General features: G+C 41.1%; 1 protein-coding gene across 1 annotated transcript in view; it reads right to left on the bottom strand.

The window, feature by feature from the left end:
- The window catches only part of FGF2 (fibroblast growth factor 2), a 71,237-nt gene extending 50,314 nt beyond the window's left edge, over positions 1–20,923 (bottom strand). The window contains exon 1 of the mRNA XM_008969466.5: positions 20,252–20,923. Coding sequence (XP_008967714.3) covers positions 20,252–20,429 — 178 coding nt within the window. The 5' untranslated portion in view covers positions 20,430–20,923. The remainder of the gene's footprint in view (positions 1–20,251) is intronic.
- Between the last annotated feature and the right edge of the window lie 2,627 nt (positions 20,924–23,550).

The raw sequence follows: 23,550 nt of genomic DNA, 5'->3' as shown, positions 1-23,550 counted from the left end.
AACAAGCCTCCTAAAAATCGAGTTGCTAGGTCATCAGGTCATCAGTCCCAGCCCCAGGCAGCCTATTCCACATAGCAAGGTCATCCTCTGTGATGAGACTCCAAAGCCAGGTTGACTTCCAGTGAATACTGCTGCTCATAGACCAAACCCAGTCCATGGGGTCAGTCCAAGATACACGTGTAGCACTCCCACTCCACAGACTCCTAGCTTCCATTAAGCTTAATCTAGTCCTCTGTGTTCTGATCCAGGCCTTTCCTGTCTCTCCCAAGTCATTGTTCCGTGAGTATAAGAGGACATTCCCAAAGAATACGGTTATAATTCTCTCACCTTAGAAAAGTAAATACATCATGGAGAATATATTTGATTTTAGATTTTTGGTGTGCTTTGCCTTAGAATAGACAGTGAATTCGAGATAATGTACTGCTTTCAAATACTAATTAAGTATCATTTCCCAAAGGAAAGTAAAGCAGTTGTGCTGATAATGATCAAGGCCTTGCTTCTCTGTGTGGGACTTGAAAAGAAATAAGCCAAGGGGCAGATGAATGAGTGAGGAATGCGCCCCTTGTAATGCGCGGGCACAGGCCTGTCCATGCCCGCTTCCCAGGAGTGCTCCACAGCCCACCCGTGCATCCATCGTGTGACTGACGGCAAAAAACCCCAGTCCACAAGTGTTTCCCGAAACAGGAACTTCTTCTGGCTGCTATCCTATCTCTCTCCTTCCCTTCACATTCATGCACCTCAGAGAAAAGTATTCAACATCTGCATCCACTTCCTCACTTCCCATTCATTCTTCTCAGAAAATTTTGCATAAATAATACATGGATACATTCTTTTAAAAAATTCACAAATACATAAGTAAAGAAGTGACCATTCCCCTTGATCTCGTCTCTTCTAATCCCATTCCTTTCTCTAAAGCTGTAAGCACTTGTTAGCAGTTAGGTATACATCCTTTTCAGATCTCAGTCTTCCTATTTACTACACAAGTATATATCTTGTGTTGGTGTGTGCGCATTTTCATAAATGGACTAATATTTTCAGCATTATTCAAAAGTTTCCTTATTTCACTTAATAAAATGGAGACCCTTCCATTCTTGCACATATACAGGCATGCCTTGTTTTACTGTGATTTGCATTATTGCTCTTCACAGATACTATGATTTTTAAAAATTAAAGTTTCGTGGAAATCCTGCATCGAGCAAGTCTATCAGTGACCTTTTTCAAATAGCATGTGTTCATTTCATGTCTGTCTCACATTTGGGTAACTGTCGCAATATTTCAAACTTTTTCATTATTATTACATGTATTATGGTGATCTGTGATCAGTAATCTTTGATGTTACCACTGTAATTGTTTTGAGGGACCACAAACTACTATAAGACAGCAAACTTAATAAACGTGTGTGTTCTGACTGCTCCACTGACGAATGTTCCCCTGTCTCCACCACTCTTAGGGCCTCCCTGTTCCCTAAGATACAACAATATTAAAGTTAGGCCAATTAGTAAACCTACAATGGCCTCTCAGTGTTCAAGTGAAAGGAAGAGTCTCATTGTCTTTCACTTTAAATCAAAATCTAGAAATGATTAAGCCTAGTGGAGAAGGCATGTTGAAAGCCGAGATAGGTCAAAAGCTAGGCCTCTTGCCACAAACAGCCACGTTGTGACTGCAAAAGAAGAATTCTTGAAGAAAATGAAAAGTTCTACTCCAGTGAACACAAGAATGATAAGAAAACAAAACAGCCTTATTGCTGATATGGAGAAAGTTTGAGTGGTCTGGATAGAAGATCCAAACAGCCACAACATTCCCTTATGCCAAAGCCAAATACAAGACAAGGCCCTAACTCTTCAGTTCTATGAAGGCTGAGAGAGGTAAGGAAGCTACAGAAGAAAAGTTGGAGGCTAGCAGAGCTTGGTTCATGAGGTTTAACAAAACAAGCCATCTCCATAACATAAACATGCAAGGTAACACAGCAAGTGCTGAGGTAGAAGCTACAGCAAGTTATCTAGAAGATCTAGCTAAGATCACTGATGAAGGTAGCTACACTAACAACAGATTTTCAATGTGGACAAAACAGCCTTTTCTTGGAAGAAGATGCCATCTAGGATTTTCACAGCTAGAGAGGAGAAGTCAACGCATGTCTTCAAAGCTTCAAAGGACAGGCTGACTCTCTTGTTAGAGGCTAATGCAGCTGGTGACTTTAAGTGGAAGCCAATGCTCATTTACCATTCTGAAAATCCCAGGGCCTTAAGAATTATGCTAAATCTACTCTGCCTGTGCTCTATCAATGGAATAACAAAGCCTGGATGACAGCACATCTGTTTACATCGTGGTTTACTGAATATTTTAAACCCACTTTTGAGACTACTGCTCAAAAAAAAACATCCCTTTCAAAAGAATACTGTTGGCTAGCAACATAGCTAGTCACTCAAGAGCTTTGATGGAGAGGTACAAGGTTAACATTTTCATGCCTGCTAACACAACATCCATTTTGCAGCTGATGGTTCAAGAAGTAATTTCTACTTTAAGTCTTAAGATTTAAGAAATGTATTTTGTAAGGGTATAGCTGCCATAGATAGTAATTCCTCCAATGGATCTGGGTAAAGTAAATTGAAAACGTTCTGGAGGCTGGGCATGGTAACTTATGCCTGTAATTCCAAAATTTTGGGATGCCAAGGCAGAAGGATGGCTTGAGCCCAGGAGTTCAAGGCCAGACTGGGTAACATAGTGAGACCCTGTCTCTACAAAAAATTTTTAAAATAGCTGGGTGTGGTGGTGCATACCTGTAGTCTCAGCTATTCAGGAGGCTGAGGTGGGAGGAACACTTGATTCCAGGAGATTAAGGCTGCAGGGAGCCATGACTATACCACTGTACTCCAGCCTGGGTGACAGAGTAGGTCCCAGTCAAAAAAAAAGAAAGAAAGAAAGGAAGAAAGAAAGGAAGGAAGGAAGGAAGAAAAAGAAAGAAAGAAAAAGAGAAAGAAAGAAAAAGAGAAAGAAAGAAAGAAAGAAAGAAAGAAAGAAAGAAAGAAAGAAAGAAAGAAAGAAAGAAAGAGAAAGAAAGAAAGAAAGAAAGAAAACCTTCTGGAAATAACTGACAATTCTAGATGCCATCAAGAGTATTTGTGATTCATGGGAGGAAGTCAAAATATTAACACTACTAAGAGTTTGGAAGAAGTTGATTCCAACCCTTATGATGACTTTGAGGGGGTTCAAACCTTCAGTGGAAGAAGTAACTGCAGATGGGACAAAAATAGAAAGAGAACTAGAATTTGAAGTGAAGCCTGAAGATGTGACTGACTTGCTACAATCTGATGATAAAACTTAAACAGATGAGGAGCTGCTTCTTAGGGAAGAACAAAGAAAGTGATTTCTTGAGATAGAAGCTACAGCTGGTGAAGATGCTATATGTATTGTTGAAATGGCCACAAAGGATTTAGAATATTACATAAACTTAGTTAATAAAGCAGCAGGAGGGTTTGAAGAGTTTGCCTCTAATTTTGAAAAATGTTCTACTGTAGGTAAAATGCTATCAAATGGCATCTCATGCTACAGAGAAATCTTTCGTGATAGGATAAGTCAACTGATGCTGCAAATTTCACTGTTGTCTTATTTTAAGAAATTGCCGCAGCAACCCTAACCTTCAACAACCACCACTTTCATCAGTCAGCAGCCATCCACTGAGGCAAGATCCTATACTAGCAGAACAATTACGACTCACTAAAGGCTCAGATGATCATTAGCATTTTTTTAAAATACAGTAACTTTTCACTAAGTTTATACATTGGTTTTTCAACATATATAATGCTACTGTACACTTAACCGATTACAGTACAATGTAAACATAGCTTTCATATGCATTAGGAAACCAAAAAGTTTATGTGGCTTGCTTTATTGTGATATTCACTTTATTGCGGTGGTCTGGAACCAAACCCACAATATCTTCTTTGAAGATATGCCCATACATCACTTACTATGTTCAGGAAAATAGTCTGAGAGAGATTTACATTTCTCAATTGGATAACTGAAATCATTTCCTAACTGTACTCCCTGCCGCCAGCTTCACACCCTCCAATCTATTACACACACCCGCCAGAGTGATCTCATCAAAGCCCAAATTTAATCCTCTTATTCTCTGATTAAAGCCCAAATTTAATCCTCTTATTCTCTGATTAAAACCCTCCATTGACTCCCCACCACTTCTAGGATAAAGACCAGTTGTTCAGTATGGCTTGCAAGGCCCATCATAATCCAGTCCCTGCCTAGCTAGCAGGCCTTACTTCTTGCCATTCCAAACTTCTTTTGGTTCCCAAAACATGCCAGACCTGGCCCTGCCTCCTTGGCCTTCCTGCCCTTCCCCGCCCTGTCTGCCTGGCAAACATCTACTTGATTCCAAACATTCTGTTCAGTGTCACTCCTGTTTGAAGCCTTTTATGACTTCCCCATTAGAACTTACTGCTATCCTTGCTATGATCTCACTGTCCCATGGGAAACACCACAAGCAAAGCAGGCATAACATTTTATTGCCCTTATTGATTTATATCTCTTTCTTGTCGTGCCACAAGACACATTTTAAGGGAAAAGGGCCTTGACTCTTTTCATCTCCAGCACCCAATGCTCTGTATAATATAGTGGTGCTTTGTGGTTAAAAATAACAAATTAATCAATATATTATTTTTATTGAGGTATAATGTGTTCGATCCCAAGTAATATTTAAGGTGAGTTACAAAGATATTGACAATATACCAAAACAAAAAACTTTAAAAATGGCTTTTTAATAAGGCAAATACAAATGAAGGGTTTAAAACTGATGAAGCCAGGAGTGAGATTATTATACTTGCTAGAAGCAGGCCATATATTTGGCTTTCTAGTATCCAGCAGCAATAAGAAATTTCCCAGAGACCATAAGATAAAAATAAGCTGGCTGCTAAGGAAAAGCATAACTAGACCCAACATAGTTACCACAGAGAAGTTTCTCCTAAGGAACCTCAGAGTGGACACTATGTAATGAGATCAACAACAGTCCTCAACATTTCTTTAATGTTTCTGTTAATTATACACAGAGACGAGCTTCACAGAGATGTTTCTCACAAAATCACTCACCATAAACTAAAGTTTCACCCCAACACACAATTCAGTAAACTCATTTTCACTGTCATGTGGTTCAAATTGGTTCTCTCCCAGATGTCAGATTAATTAAAAGACATATTTTAGTGTTTCTAGTGATACTGTCCTTAACATTTTGGACCACAGATAACCTTTTGAGAATCTGACAAAATGCTATGCACCCTCTCCTCAGAAAAACAACCTAGCATTTTGCATCTATTTTTAAGGGAAACCTAAAGCAAATCCATGAACCCCCAGGTTAAAACTCTCTGTCTGGAGGAAAGATGCACTCCATACATCGTTGAGGCAGGCTTCCATAAATAGTATTTCCCCCAACAGGTCTTTAGAAAGGTTCTGCTGTCTGTCCTACCTAACCTAGAGAGCAGAACTGTGTGCTTTAACTGTCAGCCATGGTGGGCATTAGGCTTCTTCTAGAAAAAGAGAGGAATCCAACAGGAACATTCATCCACTTCTGGAGTGATACCCATGGGCAGAGCCAATATTCTCCAGAATTCTTTAACATAAAAGCTCTACAGTTCTACATCATTAAGCATAGCCAAAAATAATTTAAGTGAGGAAAATATTCAAAGTAGGTGTAACCAAATATCCAAACTGTTAATTTTTTTAAATTTCACTAAAACAGAGAATATCTAACTTTGAATAATGTAACTTCCTGCAGTATCTTCCAAGAAAAATTAGTTGAGTTGCAAAATATATATGGAAATAACTAAGTGAATTTTCCTGCTACACAGGAATTAGTTACTTTGCTATTAAAAGTTGGGTGGACGGTCTAGCAAAAAACATAACTTTGGTTTAGCACAATCATCTGAAGCATGATGTTTTACTAGTAATTGGAAAATAGGATCAGCTGTCTATTAAAATAGTTTTAGATTATGATATTGCATCTATATCACCTTTATTTTTTTTCTTTTAGAGGAAAAGCATAATTCCAGTTTATTAAAAGTGATATTAAATCATTAATAAATACATTTTTAAATAAGAGATCAGCCTGGAAATAACAATTCCTGTCCAAAGGTTGGAGGAATATCCGTAAAAGCCATAGACAATATTATACAGTTTCTGACATCAAGTGTCAGGAAATTAGTATTAAATGTAATAGTGTGGAATAGCAGAAATGCCATGACTAAGGAGTGTCCACTCCTCATGAAAAATATGGCCTAAGCCAGGGGTCAGCACATTTTCTGGGGTAAAGGGCCAGGAAGTAAATATTTTACACCTTGAGGGGTATCTGCCCTTGTAGTGTGAAAGTGGCCACAGACAATGTTTAAACAAAGAGGGTGGCTGTGTGCCAATAAAACTTATTTATAAAACAGGCTGTTGGAGCCTGGCCTAAGAATCCTAAATATGAAAAACTCTAGACTCTCTTGAAGAAAATACACATCTTTTACAGGTTGCTATGAGAAATTCGGTCAAATATTCCATGGAAATTAACACACGAAGGCTATGTATACATTATGACTCTCCCATTGTAGCACCCTAGTTACTACTTACTCTGTTATCTTCTTTTTCAGTATTCTCAAACCTCTTGGAGTTTTTTTCAGAGATCTGTATCAAGCTTACTACTTACCTAGAGTTTCCAAAAACACCCTGTATCCCACTTTTTTATATCCATGACAACCACACATCTGCTGGTAACTTTCCTATGTTTTCTGATTTTTACAGACTTGAAACATCTGTGAGCTCTGGGGGCAATGTGCGTACCAGAAGATTGAAGTCTTTCAAGTCCACGATGTTTTTCTCTTTTTTTAAATACAATTTTCATTTTATTTTTTTCCAGAAGATAGTTTTTCTTCAGACCTTAAGGACTCAGCTCCTTACCTGGGCTTTAGTGGAGGTCGTGGGGCAGCACCCACAGGTCTAAATCGGGATCGGGGTATTTGGTTCGTGTGGGCTTCACAAGATCAATTCCTGACTACCTTGCTATGAATGGCACAACTGACACAGCAATGTAGCTTCACATACAACTTGAGAAGCACGGAGGTGTCAAAGACACTCGCTTTGGAAACGTACCTGATAGCTGCAGCCTCTATGTTTCAAATGACAAACTTCTTAATAGCCTTGTACTTGGCCATGCATCCGGCACAGTTCCTGCCACAAATAGGCTGTACGTGGCTATGGCCTTTTTTGGCATGACCATTATTCCTTCTTTTCTTTTGTGTTTTGGAAGCAAGGGCCCAGGAGAGTTTCTGAGAAGTAACATGATCAGAGTTCCTCTTCAGGAAAAAACAATGTCCAACTGCTGAACAACTAGACAGAGTAATTAACTCACTGTGGCAAAGAATAACATCCTTTATTATGGGATACTATGGGCTGAATTGTGTTCCCCGAACTCATGTTGAAGCTCTAATCCCAGTATCTCTGCATGTGCTCCTGTTTGCAGATGGGGCCTCTAAAGATGTGATTACGTTAAAATGAAGCCTTCAGGGTGAGCCCCCATCCAATCTGACTGAGGTCTTTATAAGAAGAGGAAACCTGGACATACAAAGAGACAACAGAGACACAAGCACAGTGGAAAGATCTTGTGAAGAGGCAGCTAGAGAGTGGCCATCGACAAGCCAAGGAGAGGGGCCTCGGAAGAAACTAAACCTGCCAAAACCTGATCTTGGACTTCCAGAACTATAAGAAGATAAATTTCTATTGTTCGAGCCACCCAGACTGTGGTATGTTTGTTATGGCAGCCTTAGCAAACTAATACAGATGAGATCAGTTAGACAGCAGTTGCAGTAGTCAGGGTTAGAACTAGACGAGCTGCAGCAAGATTGCAGTGACCGGCACAAGTGTGAATGTGCTGCAGAAATGAAATGGACAGGGCCTGAGAAGAGAAGTGAGGAGTGGGGAAAACGACACAGTAGAAATTCACTCCAACACCTGGGCCTGGTTGGCAAGGAAGATGGTGATACCATTTGAAAATACAGGAGAGTCAATAAAGGAAAGAGGAGTTTAATTTTTAGACACTTTTCCGGACGTGTCTTGCTACATGCTTTCTTGGTATCTCTTTATCTATCTTGTTCTTTATTCCCTCACATAGTAGACACTCAGAAAATTATTGATTAATGGACAATCTCACTCAATGAAGAAAATTAAACCCAAGCCCATCTGCTTTTGTTGTTGTTGTTGTTGTTTTAAAATCTTACACCACATGTCCTTAAATACTGAAAAGATACCCTCGATTTTTTCTGGAAGAGCCTAACTATACTTTGAAAACATCCTTTTAGTTATCTTTATGACAGTGGTCCCATAAGACTATAATGTCACATTTTTACTGTACCTTTTCAATGTTTAGATATGCTTAAATACACAAATACCACTATGTTACATGATCATGTGTCACTTAACTATGGGGATACATTCTGAGAAATGCATCCTTAGGTAATTTCATCATTGTGTGAACATCATAGAGTGTACTTACACAATCCTAGATGATGGTATAGCTTATTGCTCCCGGGCTGCAAACCTGTACAGCACATTACTGTACTGAATACTGTAGGCAACTGTAACATGGTGCTAAGTATTTGTGTTACCTAAACATAGAAAAGATACAGTTAAAATACAGTATTATAATCCTATGGGACCACCATCATACATGAGGTCTGCAATTAACCGAAACATCATGATGCAGTGCATGGCTGTATGGTATTCATTCTTAATTACATGCTACGCTATTTTTGTATATGCCACTCAAAAATCTTAAGAAGCCCTTAAATACTAAAGAAGAATTGTCTCATACTAAATCATGACAGAAGTCTTTCCTAAACAAAGGAGAGTGGAATAGACAAAGGGGCAGAGGAATAGATGGCACACACTTCAACTTTGCTGGACATGGCAAAGCCTCTGAAAGAGTTTAAATTATTTGCTTAAATCATTATTTCTGTTCAAATTTCTGCTAGTTTGTCCATGGGGAATTCTGGCCATGAACTTGTATTCTAAACACTAAGAAGTCTAGAATGCACAATCACCAGTTGTTATGGACAAAGAGATCATGTTTTGAAAAGCCAATAGGAAAAAAACTATTTTTCTTACTTGTCAAATGAAGATAACAACACCTGCTTCATAAGTTTGTATTTAAGATTAAACAGATATTATTTATAAAGCTGGCATAGAGCATGTTCTCAAAAATTTCACTCACTCATTCATTCAATAAGTACTTGGTAAATATCAAGGTCCTAGGAACATAGTACAGTGGTAAAGGCCAAACACCTGACCCTTCCTCTACCACAGAGCAAAGGGACTCTGCCTAGTCACCATGGCAGTCTCCCTCACTGTCTGGACAGAGCTGGACAGATCCCATGAATACTTCAGGGCTTTCATACCACCCTCCAAAAAATAATCTATGCCTCACTTTTCTCACCCTTTAACAGCTGAGGGTGTCTCTGTAATTCGTTATTTTTCAATCCAACACCTTCTGTCTATGTCTTTATACATTAGTACACTCAATTAAAACAGTTAACAAAATTATCTTCCCAACCTCACTTGAATTATACTCCCATTACTGAGTTTAGAGTAATGTAGATATAAATATGTAAGGAGAACTAACACTTAGAAACACATTCAAAATAGAATATTTCTCTTTTCACTTAGCTTTTTTTAAATAAACGCCTTACCCCAAAGAAGATAAGGAAATAATGTTAATAAGTCTTACATTTAAAGGTAAAATATGACTCGGAGAAAAGCTTAGATGAAAAGTTAACAGAAGAGGACCCACGATGCAAAATGCAAGATGATACCATCCCAGAATCAGAATTTCCAAAATCAAAGGAACCTTTTTCTCTTGAGTCCCCATCCAATTCAAGTAGTCATCCAGCCAGTGAGTAAATGACACCTCTCCCCAACACACAAACACACACACCCCATCTCCAAATGAGCCAACACTAGAAATAGCTATAAGAAGAAAGGTCAAATGACACTTGGTAGAATAAAAAAAAAATCTAGGCAAGAAAAGTAACATAATTAATAGAAAAAGTAAGAATACATAAAGAAGACATGCAGCAAGTATTGGATTAAAAGATATATAGCAGGCAGTAGAAAGATTATTTGCATTTCTAATTCAAAAGCAAAGTGTTTATCAAGTGATATGTTTCCAAAAGTAATTTTTTAAATGGAAGCATTATTTGACCGTTTTAATCTCTTCCATTTCCTATTGATGTAAGGCCACCTAAAAACTTATGAATTGTTTTCTATTTACAAAATGATTCAGCTTAGAAAGGAGTAGAATGAGACTGGTCATTCAGTAATTTCTCCCACCCACCCTTGCAGACATCACATCACAAAGACTGTGACTCACTTTGTCATACAACTTCTATCCTCTTAAGAGTTTTTCAGATTGTTGTGATGAATACTGGGTCATAAATCTGAATAAATTTTCAGATGAAACTATCCATGCCATTTCATCACAGCCCAAAATATTAACAATGGTACCAGACGGTCCGCAATACTAACTTTTACAATGATTCACTGGTTTTAGACCTGAGTAAGAGAGAGACACACTGACGTAAGGATTGAAGTGTCTGAATCAGGTATGAATTCCCAGGTCTGCGTTCCTTAATTAGAGTACTATAACCAGTTCTGGAACTGAGCGTTAATGTTGGCTAGAAATATTAATATGTTACTTAACAGCTGAAAAGAAAAGTTTCCAAAATAAAAAGTGATCCAACAAATGACTACGCTTTACCTTTATTGCTTCCCTTGAATAACGTTAAAGGTGTTTGCAGAAAAGAACTACAGTGCTGCTGCATTCAATTTACCATTTTATATGCCTCATACTATAGTATTTATACTTATTTGAAGTTGTTGCCCATTCAACAAATATAGAGTGAACCTTTTCATGGGATTCAGACTGGTCACTCATTCAGCAATGAAGCCAAAAGGACCCTGGGATGAGTAAATTCAGCCTCAGACCCTCAGAATAGAAAAGAGTAAAGAACTACTGGGTAATGTGGTCTGGATTTTTTAAAAATAAAAATTTATTGCCAGCTAGGAATTTCCAGTAAAACTGGGGGACATAAAATTAAAATACAACAAGCTATTAGAGAGAATTTTTAGATAGCACACAGAAAAGGAAAGATGGACACAGGATGATGTGAAAGAAATAAGGCCCAAAGCATGACTGGAAATGGGATAAGGTACGAGGACAGACAGGACATTTCAGCTTAAGGAAAACTGCCTGGTTAAAGGCTAAGATGACAAGGAAGACAGGAGACGTGAAGGGAAGGTCAGAAAGGAAGTTAAGAGACTTGGCTAATTTATTGAGTACATCTTCAATTTAACCAACATTCTTTGAGTGGCCACTGTGTGTGAGGATAGATGCAGCAAATGGGATCCAGTGCTTGCCTACAAAGAGTTCACAGTCCCAGTGCAGAAGCCAGACACATAAACCACTAACTATTACAGAAAGCATGAAGTTCTGTGTTCAGACTATGTACCAAGTATATGGGAAAACAGTAAAAACCATTAATTCTCCCTGGGAAGGTAGAGGAAAGTTTCACAAAGAAGTCTGTTGGGCTGGATCTTAAAGGATTTTTCCAGAGAAAGGTGAGGATGGGAGGAGTTGTGAGAGAGAAATTGATAAGAAAAAGAAGGATTTTTCAAAAACAAGAGTCACATGAAGAAAGGCCAATCATTGTGACAGTAATCGTTATGACACATTAAAGAGACTATAATTAAAGCACAGAGTGCTGCAGCTTCAGGAAGGTATGGACGGTAAACAGTAAGAAATAAGGTAGGTCATGTTTAAGAAGGAAAGCCAGGTAGGTCTGGTTAGTGCTTAAAATTGCAGGAGAGTAGAGGTCATTAAATCAAGAGGCAGGGCAAGGAAATCACTATGGCTGGGAAACATTTTAGAGAGATATATACGAAAGAAGTAGAGAAAGGCATCAAAGACAATTCCATGGTGTCTAGCTTTGGCGACAAGAATAATAATTCACTACAAGCAGAAATTCAGGAGGAAAGGGTGCTAGTTTGAGAAAATGGTGTTAAGTTCTGTTTTATGTATGTTAAGTTGAAGCTATGGCAGTGTGTCTGCCCTCCAAGCAGTGGGAAATTGAGATGGGGAATCAAAACAGAGACAGAGACAATACATGATCTTCTGAAGGAATACAAGTACACAGAAAGAAGAGTAGAAGGCTAAAAACAGAACCTTGGGGGAATACAAATGCAAGAAAAAAAAACAGAAGAAAGTGGAAAAAAAGACAGTTGGATGGGCAAAAGTATAACCGCCTGAGGAGTTCTTCCAGCCTGCTGCACAAGGAAAGACCACAGCATTGCAGTAAAGAAAGAGTTTAATAAACACAAGGCCGGCAAAGCCACATGGGAGATGGAGTTAGTACTCAAACCAATCTCATCCACAGCTCATGGGATAGGAGTTTTTCAACAGCAGTTTGGGGGAAAGGGTGAGGATTGCTATGCAATGGGTGCTTACTGATAATTCATTGGGCTGAAGATGAAATCATAGGGGGTCAAAGTTGTCCTCTTGAGCGGAACCATTCCTGGGTGGGGCCACAGGAGTGGTTTAGCAGGTCCAGCTGGAGCCATGGGTGTCAGACATGCAAAAAACCTGAAAAGATATCTCAAAAGGCCAATCTACAATAGTGGTGTTATCTGCACCACTATTGGTGCACTAGTGGCAATCTATTAATACGTCTACACCTTAGCACAACTCAGATTCCTGTCCTCCCCCGAAGCCTGAGGGCCTTTCATTAGCTTTATAAAGGCGGTTGAGTTTTGGGGAAGGCTTATTATCCTTTAAACTATCTCCTAAAGTTATCTGGGCCTAAGCCCAGAAATGATTAAGGCAGCTTGAAAGCTAAAGGCAAGAGGAGGGGAGTGGGCTAGATCATATCTCTGGCAGTGTCATAATTTTCTCAGATATAACTTTTGCAAAGGCAGTTTCAAAAGGAGAACCAGGTTGATGTGATGTAATAGAAGCCAAGGAATTATCAAGAAGTCAGAGGCAGACAATACTGCCACATGTCAGAGTAGCATGAAAAATTGGAAAAGGCCACATGATTAAATTAGAAGACTACTGGTGCTCTCATAAGAATGATTTAAGTGGAATACTGAGGGCAGAATCTAGAATTTAAAAGAGTTCAAAAAAAGAAAAGGAGATGATGTAGAAGAACGTACTGATTCCAGGATATTATTCACAAAAGAAAATAAGAATGAAAAACAATGCACAGCATACCTGAGAAAGTTTTATATTGCATAGTGAGACAGGACAGCCAAGTATAAAGGGGTCCCTGGAGAACCTCCAACTGGCCTGCACACTGGGAGAATGGGGTGGAGCCACAGAAGTTCACGCCCTTTGCAGGGAGGAGACTGGTCTCTCCTGTTCGGGGTGGTAACTTGGGAATCAATCTGTGAGATGGGGGCCTGTTAATATGAACCCCTATTGCTTTGCTGTGTTGTTTTTCCTTTTTTCTTTCTGACCAATAAATTCCATAACCCCTCACCCTCCAAAGTGTCTGTGAGCCTAATCTTTCCTGGGCGTGTGACAAGAACCAGGATTTTCCTACAACAATAGTACATGATAAAAATCTTAAATACTTTTAAGGAAATCAGAATTCCCAATAAAAGTTCTAAACAATTTTTCCTGAAAAATGATTCATCTTTCTCTAGATTATTCTAAGAAAAACTAATAGCCAGTCTCCAAAATTCCGAAATGTTTCCCAAATATAACTTTGCTATATATAATTATCTTCATTTAAAGACTGACCAAGTATCTAAACACAGACGTCAAGACACCAAGAAAACTGTAAACTTTGACCAAGCTTTATACAGCATATGGCTCATGAGTAGTTATTTCACAGCAAGTTCCACAGAGAATGTTTTCCTCATCAGCTGACATTTAGTGAGCACTCTCTGAGTAAAAAGTACTGAGCTTTTTATGATGTTTATTTATATAAAGAAGTCATGGTTCCTACCTTAAGGTGCCAGCATCTTAAGGTGCCTAAATTATGAACAGAGAATAATCTGTTCACAGAATGCAGCCAGGTCATTACTACTCTGTACAAATTTCTTTTAAAAAATACTTTTTTCTTGGCTAATTTGAGTTATCATTTAATTACAAGTTTTCATTATAAATTAACGTATAGCTTAATTATAAATTAAACCAGGATCATTCCTTTCAATTGTTCAATTATATCTGGAACATACACTTAATATTCACATAGCTTCTCTTCAATTTTTAAATCTCCAAAATACCTTGAAAATCTGTGAACTTTTCATTTCAGAATTCTATTGGATAATTCATCTTAGAGGTTAAATTGCAGAAGTCAATAGCTCTATAAAAATACAAATACACACATACACACACACACACACACACACACATCCATTATACATTTCTGTAAATGAATAAGAATCAAAGATACACCGGTCAAGTCAAAAGTCACCTTGTGCAGGAAGAGTGACAGAAGACAGCTGGATGAGACATAAACACTGAATATTGGCTGTCTGTTGCCTCCAGGCCCTTCCAATTTCTTCAAACTAAAAATATTCTGAAGGTGTTTAGAATGAGACTGGTCTGGCTTCTAAGAACCACAGTCTATGGCTCAAAGGGTGAGTTCCCCTGGAAGTTGCCACTTTTCTTTTCCTCCTCTCCTAAATTCCTGTGGCTATACATAACCTAGCTTAAAAGGCCTTGTTGGCGGTCATTATTAAAGGGAGAAAAGAGAAAGCAGGAGCTAACTGAACAGTGGATACACCAAGGAAACACTTAAAATCACAGTGCCATAAGTGCATTTTCTAATGATCCAGCTAAAACTCTACACTGATAATCATTATTCCAAATTATTATGCAAACAATCAAGCATTAACTATTTATTGAGCACTGACAATATACAAATTAAGTACTAGACCAGATCCTAATTTCAGAGCACAGAAAAGGACAAACTCAAAAATAAAACAGAACAAAATACATTTGTTTGGACAGAATATCCTGATGAGGTTAAGATTTGTGCCCCAGGCTGGGCACAGTGGCTCACGCCTATAATCGCAGCACTTTGGGAGGCCGAGGTGGACAGATCACCTGAGGTCTGGAGTTCGAGACCAGCCTGGAAAACATGGTGAAACCCCGTCTCTACTAAAAATGCAAAAATTAGCTGGGTGCGGTGGCAGGTGCTTGTAATCACAGCTGAAGCAGAAGAATTGCTTGAACCCAGGAAGGAGAGGTTGTAGTGAGCTGAGATTGTGCCACTGCACTCCAGCCTAGGTGACAGAGTAAGACTGTGTCTCAAAAAGAAAAAAAGAAAAAGAAAAAGATATGTGCCCCAAAGATACAGATTTGCCTTGCTCCGTTTCATGGTCATAGACTTTTATCCCATGCCAGCCTTCTTACAGACGTGTGCTACGGGACAAAGGGGCCCAAGCAGGGTATTTGGAAAATCAACAAACACTAGAATTGGAAAAACAAGCAAAGACTACAGCACATGTGTAATTACCAGCTTGTACAGGCATCTCGTGGTTTTAAAATAGTAGTTCTAATAATGTGAGACCTTAAATTGTCTTTTCAACATCACTGATGATGAGTTCTCAGAATCAGTGTATAGATGAAGAAAGTCAATTTTATGCTTATGATATTTAAAGAACCGTTCTTGTTTTGTTCATTACATCTGTAACATTTTATTTTCTAATTAAACTTTAAAATTATGTCCTTCCACATAAAATGGCATCATAAATCAAAATGAGAATACTTAAAACCCAATTGTTACACCATTGTCAAAGTCTAATTACATAACAGTCATTTTATAAACAAATGAAACCCCTCAGGGCATGTCATGAGGGGATATTGCCTTTTCTAGGCTGAAGTCACTTGGCATCAAACTCATCTTAAAAGGCTCCTAAGGTGTGGTAATATCTATGACTCATGAATTGTCCTTTCATTGCTGTACTGATTACATGATTTCCAAGATTAAATGAGCTATTAGATTCTGACTTCATTTGTTTACTGCACCCAATATTTATTACAGTAAATATCAAGTTCATTAAGTAAAATTATTGGTATCCACTTGCCAGATATTACCAAAGAGAGGTGGGGGGAGAGAATCTAGTACGTGTATTATTAAATCAATGGTTCCATTTACCCCAAAGGCAGTAGTGAAGAGATGGAAAGGTGGCTTTATCCAAAACCCCAGGAAATCAACCTGAGGCACCCGTAAACTAGTAAGAACTCTTCAAAGGGGCTAGCAGCTCACTACCCTGAAATGGAGGAAGCCTAACCAAAGTGGGGTCCAGCAGGGCACACTCTATGGTGGAATGAAGAGCGCACTGAGGCTGAGGGATGGCAGGAAGAGAAGGCAAGGGACCAGGGGTAAGAAGCTCATTCAGGATAACAAAAGAGGAAACCCACAAGTGAACTTGAGTAATTGGTGACTCTTCTGAGCTTCAGTATCCTCTTCTGTAAAAAGAGATGGGTAAACCAGAAGGTCTGAAGCCTCCCTTTGATTTCACAAGTCCATGTTTTTATGCTTGGGGTTGCATGGAACACATGCAGTAGCAAAGAGCCCAGGGGTCAGGCCCACCTACAAGCCACCCCTGCTCCACACTGGGGTGGGCAGGTCTGCCTTTCCAAGTCTCAGCGTCCTCTGGAGCCTGCAAGCAAAGAAGTGTGGCACACAGGCAGTCACCTCCTGGGAGAAGCCCAAGTGTAGATCCAGTACTTCTAACTACTCTCATTTTTTTTTTTTTTGTAAATAAGAGCACCTGGAATAAATTGAATACTAAGTGTACATAAGCAGCATACATTTCACTTACTATACTCTACCACATGTTGTACGTGCTGCTTGGGATAAAGTGTTCTCTCTTCTGAATGTTTTTACACAGCTTGCTACTTTAGAGTATATACTTAACATTATCCATTCCCACCGCATTGAAAGAGGCCTGCCAAAAGTTAAGGATGCCAAAAGGCAGGAGTGCAGCGCACATGCTGGAGAAGGAGAAACTCTCTAACCACTTTTAACATCTTGTTTTTATCAAGACTCTCATGTCAAATGAAAATTATTCCAGGACTATGAGAAAAACGCCAGAAAATGGGCCCTTTTGAGTGCAAATTCAGGAGAATGCCCAGGTGTGAAGCACAGTTGACCTTCAGCAACACTGAAAAATTGGAAACATTTGTGTTGTGTCATCTTCTCCTACCTCCTCTTTTAGAAAATTTTCCTCTCTTTCCTACCTCACAGCTTCCCACTCTGCCTCCTCTTCCCCTGCACCTCTCCAGGACCCCATCATTTATATCACAGTCTTCAAAGCATCCCTCCCCAAACTCCAGTCCTTCTGGCCAGCTTTTGGGGAAGAAATTGCACTCACAATTTAATCCATACTAAATGTTAAAATCTGATAATGGTTGAACTTGGCCTTTCAAAAGTTACCTGCAGTTTAGAAAACATGTAGGCACAAAGGCCAAAGGAAAAAAAATTCCAGTGACAGATGTTCAGGTCAGTTGGACAAAACAGTCTGAGGAATGAGACCATAGATTTTTCACCTTTTCAAACAGGTCTAGAAATCTGAGCCATAATGTAGTAGGAAACTGTGGCTACTATTAACTCTTCTCCATGTTTTCTGGTCAGTTTTATTTGTTTTGGGGGGGTCTCCTCATGGTTTGGTCAACTATCAGTAAACATCCAATATGTGAGAAAATAATATACTGTACTTAAATTTATGTCCAGGTTGGGCTACATAGAAATAGATGAAATTTGTCATTTTTAGATTTGTATTCTTGTCAGTCTATTGCCTGGTACAGGTATCCTTTAAAAAAAAAAAGAAAGAAAGAGTAGTCTCTTTGGGGACTTGGGAAGAAAGGGTGGGAAGTTGGGGAGGGACAGGACTACAAACTGGATTCAGTGTATACTGCTTGGGTGATGGGTGCAACAAAATTTCACAAATCACCACTAAAGAACTTACTAATGTAACCAACTACCACCTGGTCCCTAAAACCCTATAGAAATAAAAAATTTTTAAAAAATTGGTAGTCTCCACAAGTCTGGATGAGTTATTCTACATTTCCCTTTTAATGTCTTGTCCTTAGCTAGTTATAAAGTTAGCAGAGTTCTCCACCTGAGTACTAGTGACATTTGGGGTCAAAAATGTTTTTGTTGAGGGTATTATAATGTGTATTGTAGGATGTTTAGCAGCATCCCTGGCCTCTACCTGCCAGATGCCAGTAGCACCCTTCCAGGTTACGGCAACCAAAAATGTCTCCAGGCACTGTCAAATGTCCCCTGGGAGGCAAAATCGTCCCCATTTGAGAACCACAGAGTTAAAGTAAGATTACAAAAATGAAAACCCAACTCACAGTTAGGAAGAAAAAGTTAACAGTTGTTTTTACAACGGTGGTAATGTGGTATGCAATTCAAAATTATGTCCACTGGCTAACCTCTACATAGTTTTATTCTAAGGTGAATCGGGTATCAAAATCTTCAAAGAAAAAATGATTCAGCAACTAATAGAGTCTGAAGAAAAAGAGTATTAGGGGAAGCCCCAAATATTAATTTAATTTAAAGGGAAATTCTTCTGTCTTCTGGTCATAATACATGCTTTTTAATAAATAATTTGTGATACTAGAAAGAACAAAACCAATTGGGACACACAGCACCTTGCCCTTGTCAGCTGAGATGGCGTAGCAGACAACTGCAGAACAAATTTCAATCACAAAGATAATTTTTTGAAATAGATACTCAAGTTACCAGAAGAGAGAACTAGCACTAACCCATGTAATAGGTTACAAGCATCTTTTCAGTTTTACGGGATTAAGTGATTGATAAAATTTTTAAATTATGGCAAGCCTGAAAAAAATTAAATACTTGCCTCTCTTGCAGGTTGCTATTTTGGAAGCAATAAAGACTCAGCTCATATGAAAGTGTATTGCCCATTCTTCTGCCAATTCACGTTTGGTTGTAGAATTTTCTTCTCTTCCACCCCCCCTCCACCTCCCCTCATGACATCCCATTAGCATCCCAAGACAAAGGCAGAACTACAGGGGAGTGGCGCTGGGACCCCTGTGGGTCTTTTCTCAGGCAATGAGAGAATCAGATTCTCCACCTGGAACCCATAAAGGAAGGAACGCCATAACACACAGCTTTTAAAACACATGTTTACATACACTTACAGGAGGACAGGTTACAATATATTCTAGTCCTCTTTCTCTCACTTCAAATTCCATCAGTGTGGTAAATCGGCTCATCTTATGCCCCTTTCTTTCTCTTTCCTCTAGACCAGTGGCTCTCAAAGTGTGATGTGATCAGCATCCCCGGGGACCATGTTAGAAATGCAAATCTTCAGCCCCCACTCCAGACTTAGGGAATCCCCTAAAGTCCAAGCACTCCTTATTTAGGCCAGTGTTCTTTCTAGAACCACAAACATTGTTTCTTACAGAAAGCAAAACTGCAATTCTCATTTCCTCCTCAAGCCTGCTGCAAAGTAGTAATGTATTAGCCCCACGTGAGCGATGAGGAAACCGGCTCTGGGGTTGAGTCGGCTCAAGGTCTCAAAGCTAGTCACTGCAGGTGGAAGATTAAAGTGTTTGCACTTCTTTTCACTACTGAAACAAAGCTATGGCACTTTATTAACAACATCTGGATTTTTTGCTGGTTGGCTGGTTGGTTTTTGTTTTTGCTCTTTCAGCTTTCGTCAATTCGGAAAAATATAAAACAGAGTGGGTGAGAGTAGTGTGCCATATGCCTCGGGTCGTCCCGAGTCGGAATTTAAGGGCAGGACTCTAGAAAGGTGTTTTTCCAGTAAAGACCGTTTCGTTCTGCTGCGGTCCTTCCCGGGACAGCACGCAGCAGATAGAAGCGGCCAGAGCTGCATGGCGGGGCCGCGGGCATCCCCGACGCGACAGGTTGTCTGCGGGAAGAGAGCCAGTCCGCGAGGCCCCGGCGCGCCGCGGCTCCGGGCCGGGGGTACTGGTTTACAGGGCAAATTGGCACACCCCAAAGCCCAGGGGACACCCGGGCCTACGCCGCAGCCCGGGAAGGAGGGGGTGAGTGGTGAACCCGAAACCGCCGAGGGCCGCGCGGCCAGAAACCACACGGACCGCTAGGGTCGCAGTGAAGATCCGGGAGGAGGGTGCAGGCTGGAGGGGAGAGAGCGGGCGAGAACCCACGAAATGGAAATGAGGCGGGGAGAGCGGGCCGGCACTCACTGTGAGGGTCGCTCTTCTCCCGGACCCCGTCAACTCGGCCGTCGGGGTGGATGCGCAGGAAGAAGCCCCCGTTTTTGCAGTACAGCCGCTTGGGGTCCTTGAAGTGGCCGGGCGGGAAGGCGCCGCTGCCGCCATCCTCGGGCAAGGCGGGCAGCGTGGTGATGCTCCCGGCTGCCATGGTCCCTGCGGGGCCCGGCCGGGATCCCCGAGCCGCTGGAGCCGCGCGGGGAGCCGCCGTCCCCCGGCCCCGGCCCCGGCCTCCGACCCGCTCCGGGGCACGGCCCCGGCCCCGGCCCCCCAGCCTCCCGCCCGGCAGCGCGCGGCCGCGCCCGTGGTCCCCCAGCCTCGAGCCGCTCGGCCGCTCTTTGGTCCGCCGGCCTCTGGTGCGCGGCGAGCCGGCGGCCCGGGACCTGGGGTTCACGGATGGGTGTCTCCGCGGACGCCGCCTGGGGAGAGCCGCCTCCCAAGCTGCAGCGCCCGGGATCCCGTTGCAACCGCGGGCACCGCGTCCGCTAATCTGGCACCCGCCGGGCCGCGGCGTCACATCTTCTACATTTCCACCCCCCACACCCACCAGCCTCCCGCGCCCCCAGTTCTCCTCCCTCCTGCGCGCCGCCCCCTACTCGCTCGGGTTTTCTGGGGCCGGCCTCTGAGTTCGGCGGTTCGGCCACAACACGCAAGCGCGCGACATCAGTCGGGGGGGGGGGAGCCCGGCCTCAGTCGGGGGCGGGGGAGAGGCGAGGGGCGGGGGGCGCGCGTCGGAGGCCGCGGCAGGGCTTTGGCAGTCCCTGGGCTCCACCGCCCCTTATCCCCCAAAAGTCACCCCGGCCCAACCCCCGCACCACCCAAACCACGTTTAGGCTTTCTCCACACTGCGGGGCTTTTGCTGCGCAACCAGCCGTGACTCAACTTTTAAAAGTTTAAACTCAACTTTCTCCCCCATTTTTTCCCCGCTAGCGTTTCAAAACCGAGAAGCCGTTTCCACCCCAAAGTAGAGAAGTTGCAATCCAAGGAAGAGTCTGTGTCAGAGCAGGCTTTGAAAATCTCTAAATCACCAAAAGACGAGGGGTACAAGTGGGGCATAAACTTTAAAATTAAAGGACAGAGGCTGAAGTCGTCTACCAACAAAAGGAGAGAAAGAGGCCAGAGAAGGGGAGCAGATTGGGTTGCTAAAACGAAAAGGTTTCCTTTACTGACCTAACTTGAATTAGACGACGCAGAAAGATGAGGATGGGGATAAGGATAAATCCTTACCGCGATTGAAGCGCATTAATGTCTTAACTCGGACCTGGCATTTGCCCTAGCTAAATTGTTATGCATTTCTTGGAGAGAGAGTTATTTTCTGTAAATCCCAAATGTAAAATTGAAGTTAATTGCATTTTGGTAATTTTCAGTAGGATATAGCAGGTGCCACAGATGACTAGGAAAATATCTATTCAGAAAACTTGCATGTATTGAGTACCTACTGTGTGCAACACATAATGTTGAGTGTGTGGGAGATGCGAGCGTCTCACACACTGAGGGAGATAAGATGGGTAGCATGAGTAACACAAATACCAGTAGAAAGTAGGCCATAGAAGAGTAAGACTAAGTGCTGTGACATTTCAGACACGGGGTAACTCAGCTTGGGGAGGCAGGAGATTTGGGGAAGCTTCTAGAAGGAGTTGCAAGTATGGACGTGCCTCCTTGTAGAAACATTAGGTTTCAAAAGGCCATGCATAAGTGCATTTGTTCTTAAGTCTCCAAGAAGGCTTTAACTCCAGATGCATTTCTAGAATGTTACATACAGGAGAATGAGTAAATTCTTTGAAGCTTTAAAACCAGGCATACTGTTGTTTTTTTATTTTTATTATTTTTATTTTTTTTTTTAGACAGATTTTTGCTCGTGTTGCCCAGGCTGGAGATCAATGGCACGATCTCGGCTCACCGCAACCTCCACTTCCCGGGTTCAAGCGATTCTCCTACTTCAGCCTACCGAATAGCTGGGATTACAGGCATGCGCCACCACCACGCAGGGCTAATTTTTTGTATTTTTAGTAGAGACGGGGTTTCTCCATGTTGGTCAGGCTGGTCTCGAACTCCCAACCTCAGGTGATCTGCCTGCCTCAGCCTCCCATAGTGCTGGGATTACAGGCGTGAGCCACCGCACCAGGCCCAAAACCAGGCATATTCTTCTTTCTTCTTGCAGTTGGTATATGTTCTATGGAGGAGGAAAAAAAATTTTTCCCCATTCATTACTAGGTTTATGGCTGAAGCCCCTGTAACAAAAGACACATTAACAAGAGAAAAACATACTAACTTATTTATGTAAGTTTTACACAAAACAGGAGACTTCAGAAATTAAGACCCAAAGTTAAGAGGGAAGCCTGTGTATTTTTAAGGCTAGGATTGATAAAGAAGTGGAAGTCATGGAGAAGTATGATTGGACAAATCTGTGATCTAATGGTAATAAACTGGGGGGACTTACTTAGCAAGGCCTATTTGCTCAGATTCTTTTCCCTGTCCCTGTGTCTTCAGAGATAAGGATGTCCGTTTCCTCCAGGTATAGGGAAGGCACCTCTGGAATGAAGGTCTTATGGTCTGCCTCAGAAGAGAAGATCTGGGGAAAGTGAAAGTAACCCTCTTGCTTCTGCTCTTTTCTCAAGTGCCAAGGTACCATTATTTTTGGGTAGCATGTCCTGAACCCCATCAGTTCTCTAACATCTCTCTCCAAAATGGATTTGTTTCATCTTCATTGAAGATCCGTCTGTTGAGACAAAATCACTCCCTCCAGATCATCTCTGCAGGTGCTACTGTGGTGCTGAGTAGTCCCTAGAATGATTGAACTCTCACTTGAACTCTGTGTCACAGAAACCTGAGGATTCCAGGAGCACGGGGATAAAATCTAAGTCATGATATTTTTTAACAATGGCATCCAGAAACCTGGGGAGCAGCTATACGCAGTAAAATAACTTGTATTCCCTACAATTCAAACAAATAATCTAATTTTCAAATGGGAAAAGATTTGAACAGACACTTCTCCAAAGAAAATATACAAATAGCCAATAAGCACATGACAAGGGGCTCAACATCATTAGACATTAGAGAAATACAAATCGAAACAACAATGAGATACTACTTTACACCCACTAGGATAGCTATAATTAAGAAATAACAACAAAAAATAACAAGTGTTGAAGATGTGGTAAAAGTGGAACCCTCAAACATTGCTGGTGGAAAGGTAAAATGATGTAGTCAATATAAAAACAGTCTGACAGTTAACTCTAAAATTAAACAGAGTCACCAGACAACCCAGCAAT

The sequence above is a fragment of the Pan paniscus genome, chromosome 3 (genome assembly GCF_029289425.2).
Source record: "Pan paniscus chromosome 3, NHGRI_mPanPan1-v2.0_pri, whole genome shotgun sequence".
In the NCBI taxonomy this organism is placed as follows: Eukaryota; Metazoa; Chordata; class Mammalia; order Primates; family Hominidae; genus Pan; species Pan paniscus.
The sequence above is the reverse complement of the archived record's forward strand: the minus strand, read 5'-3'. Positions and strand labels throughout refer to the sequence as shown.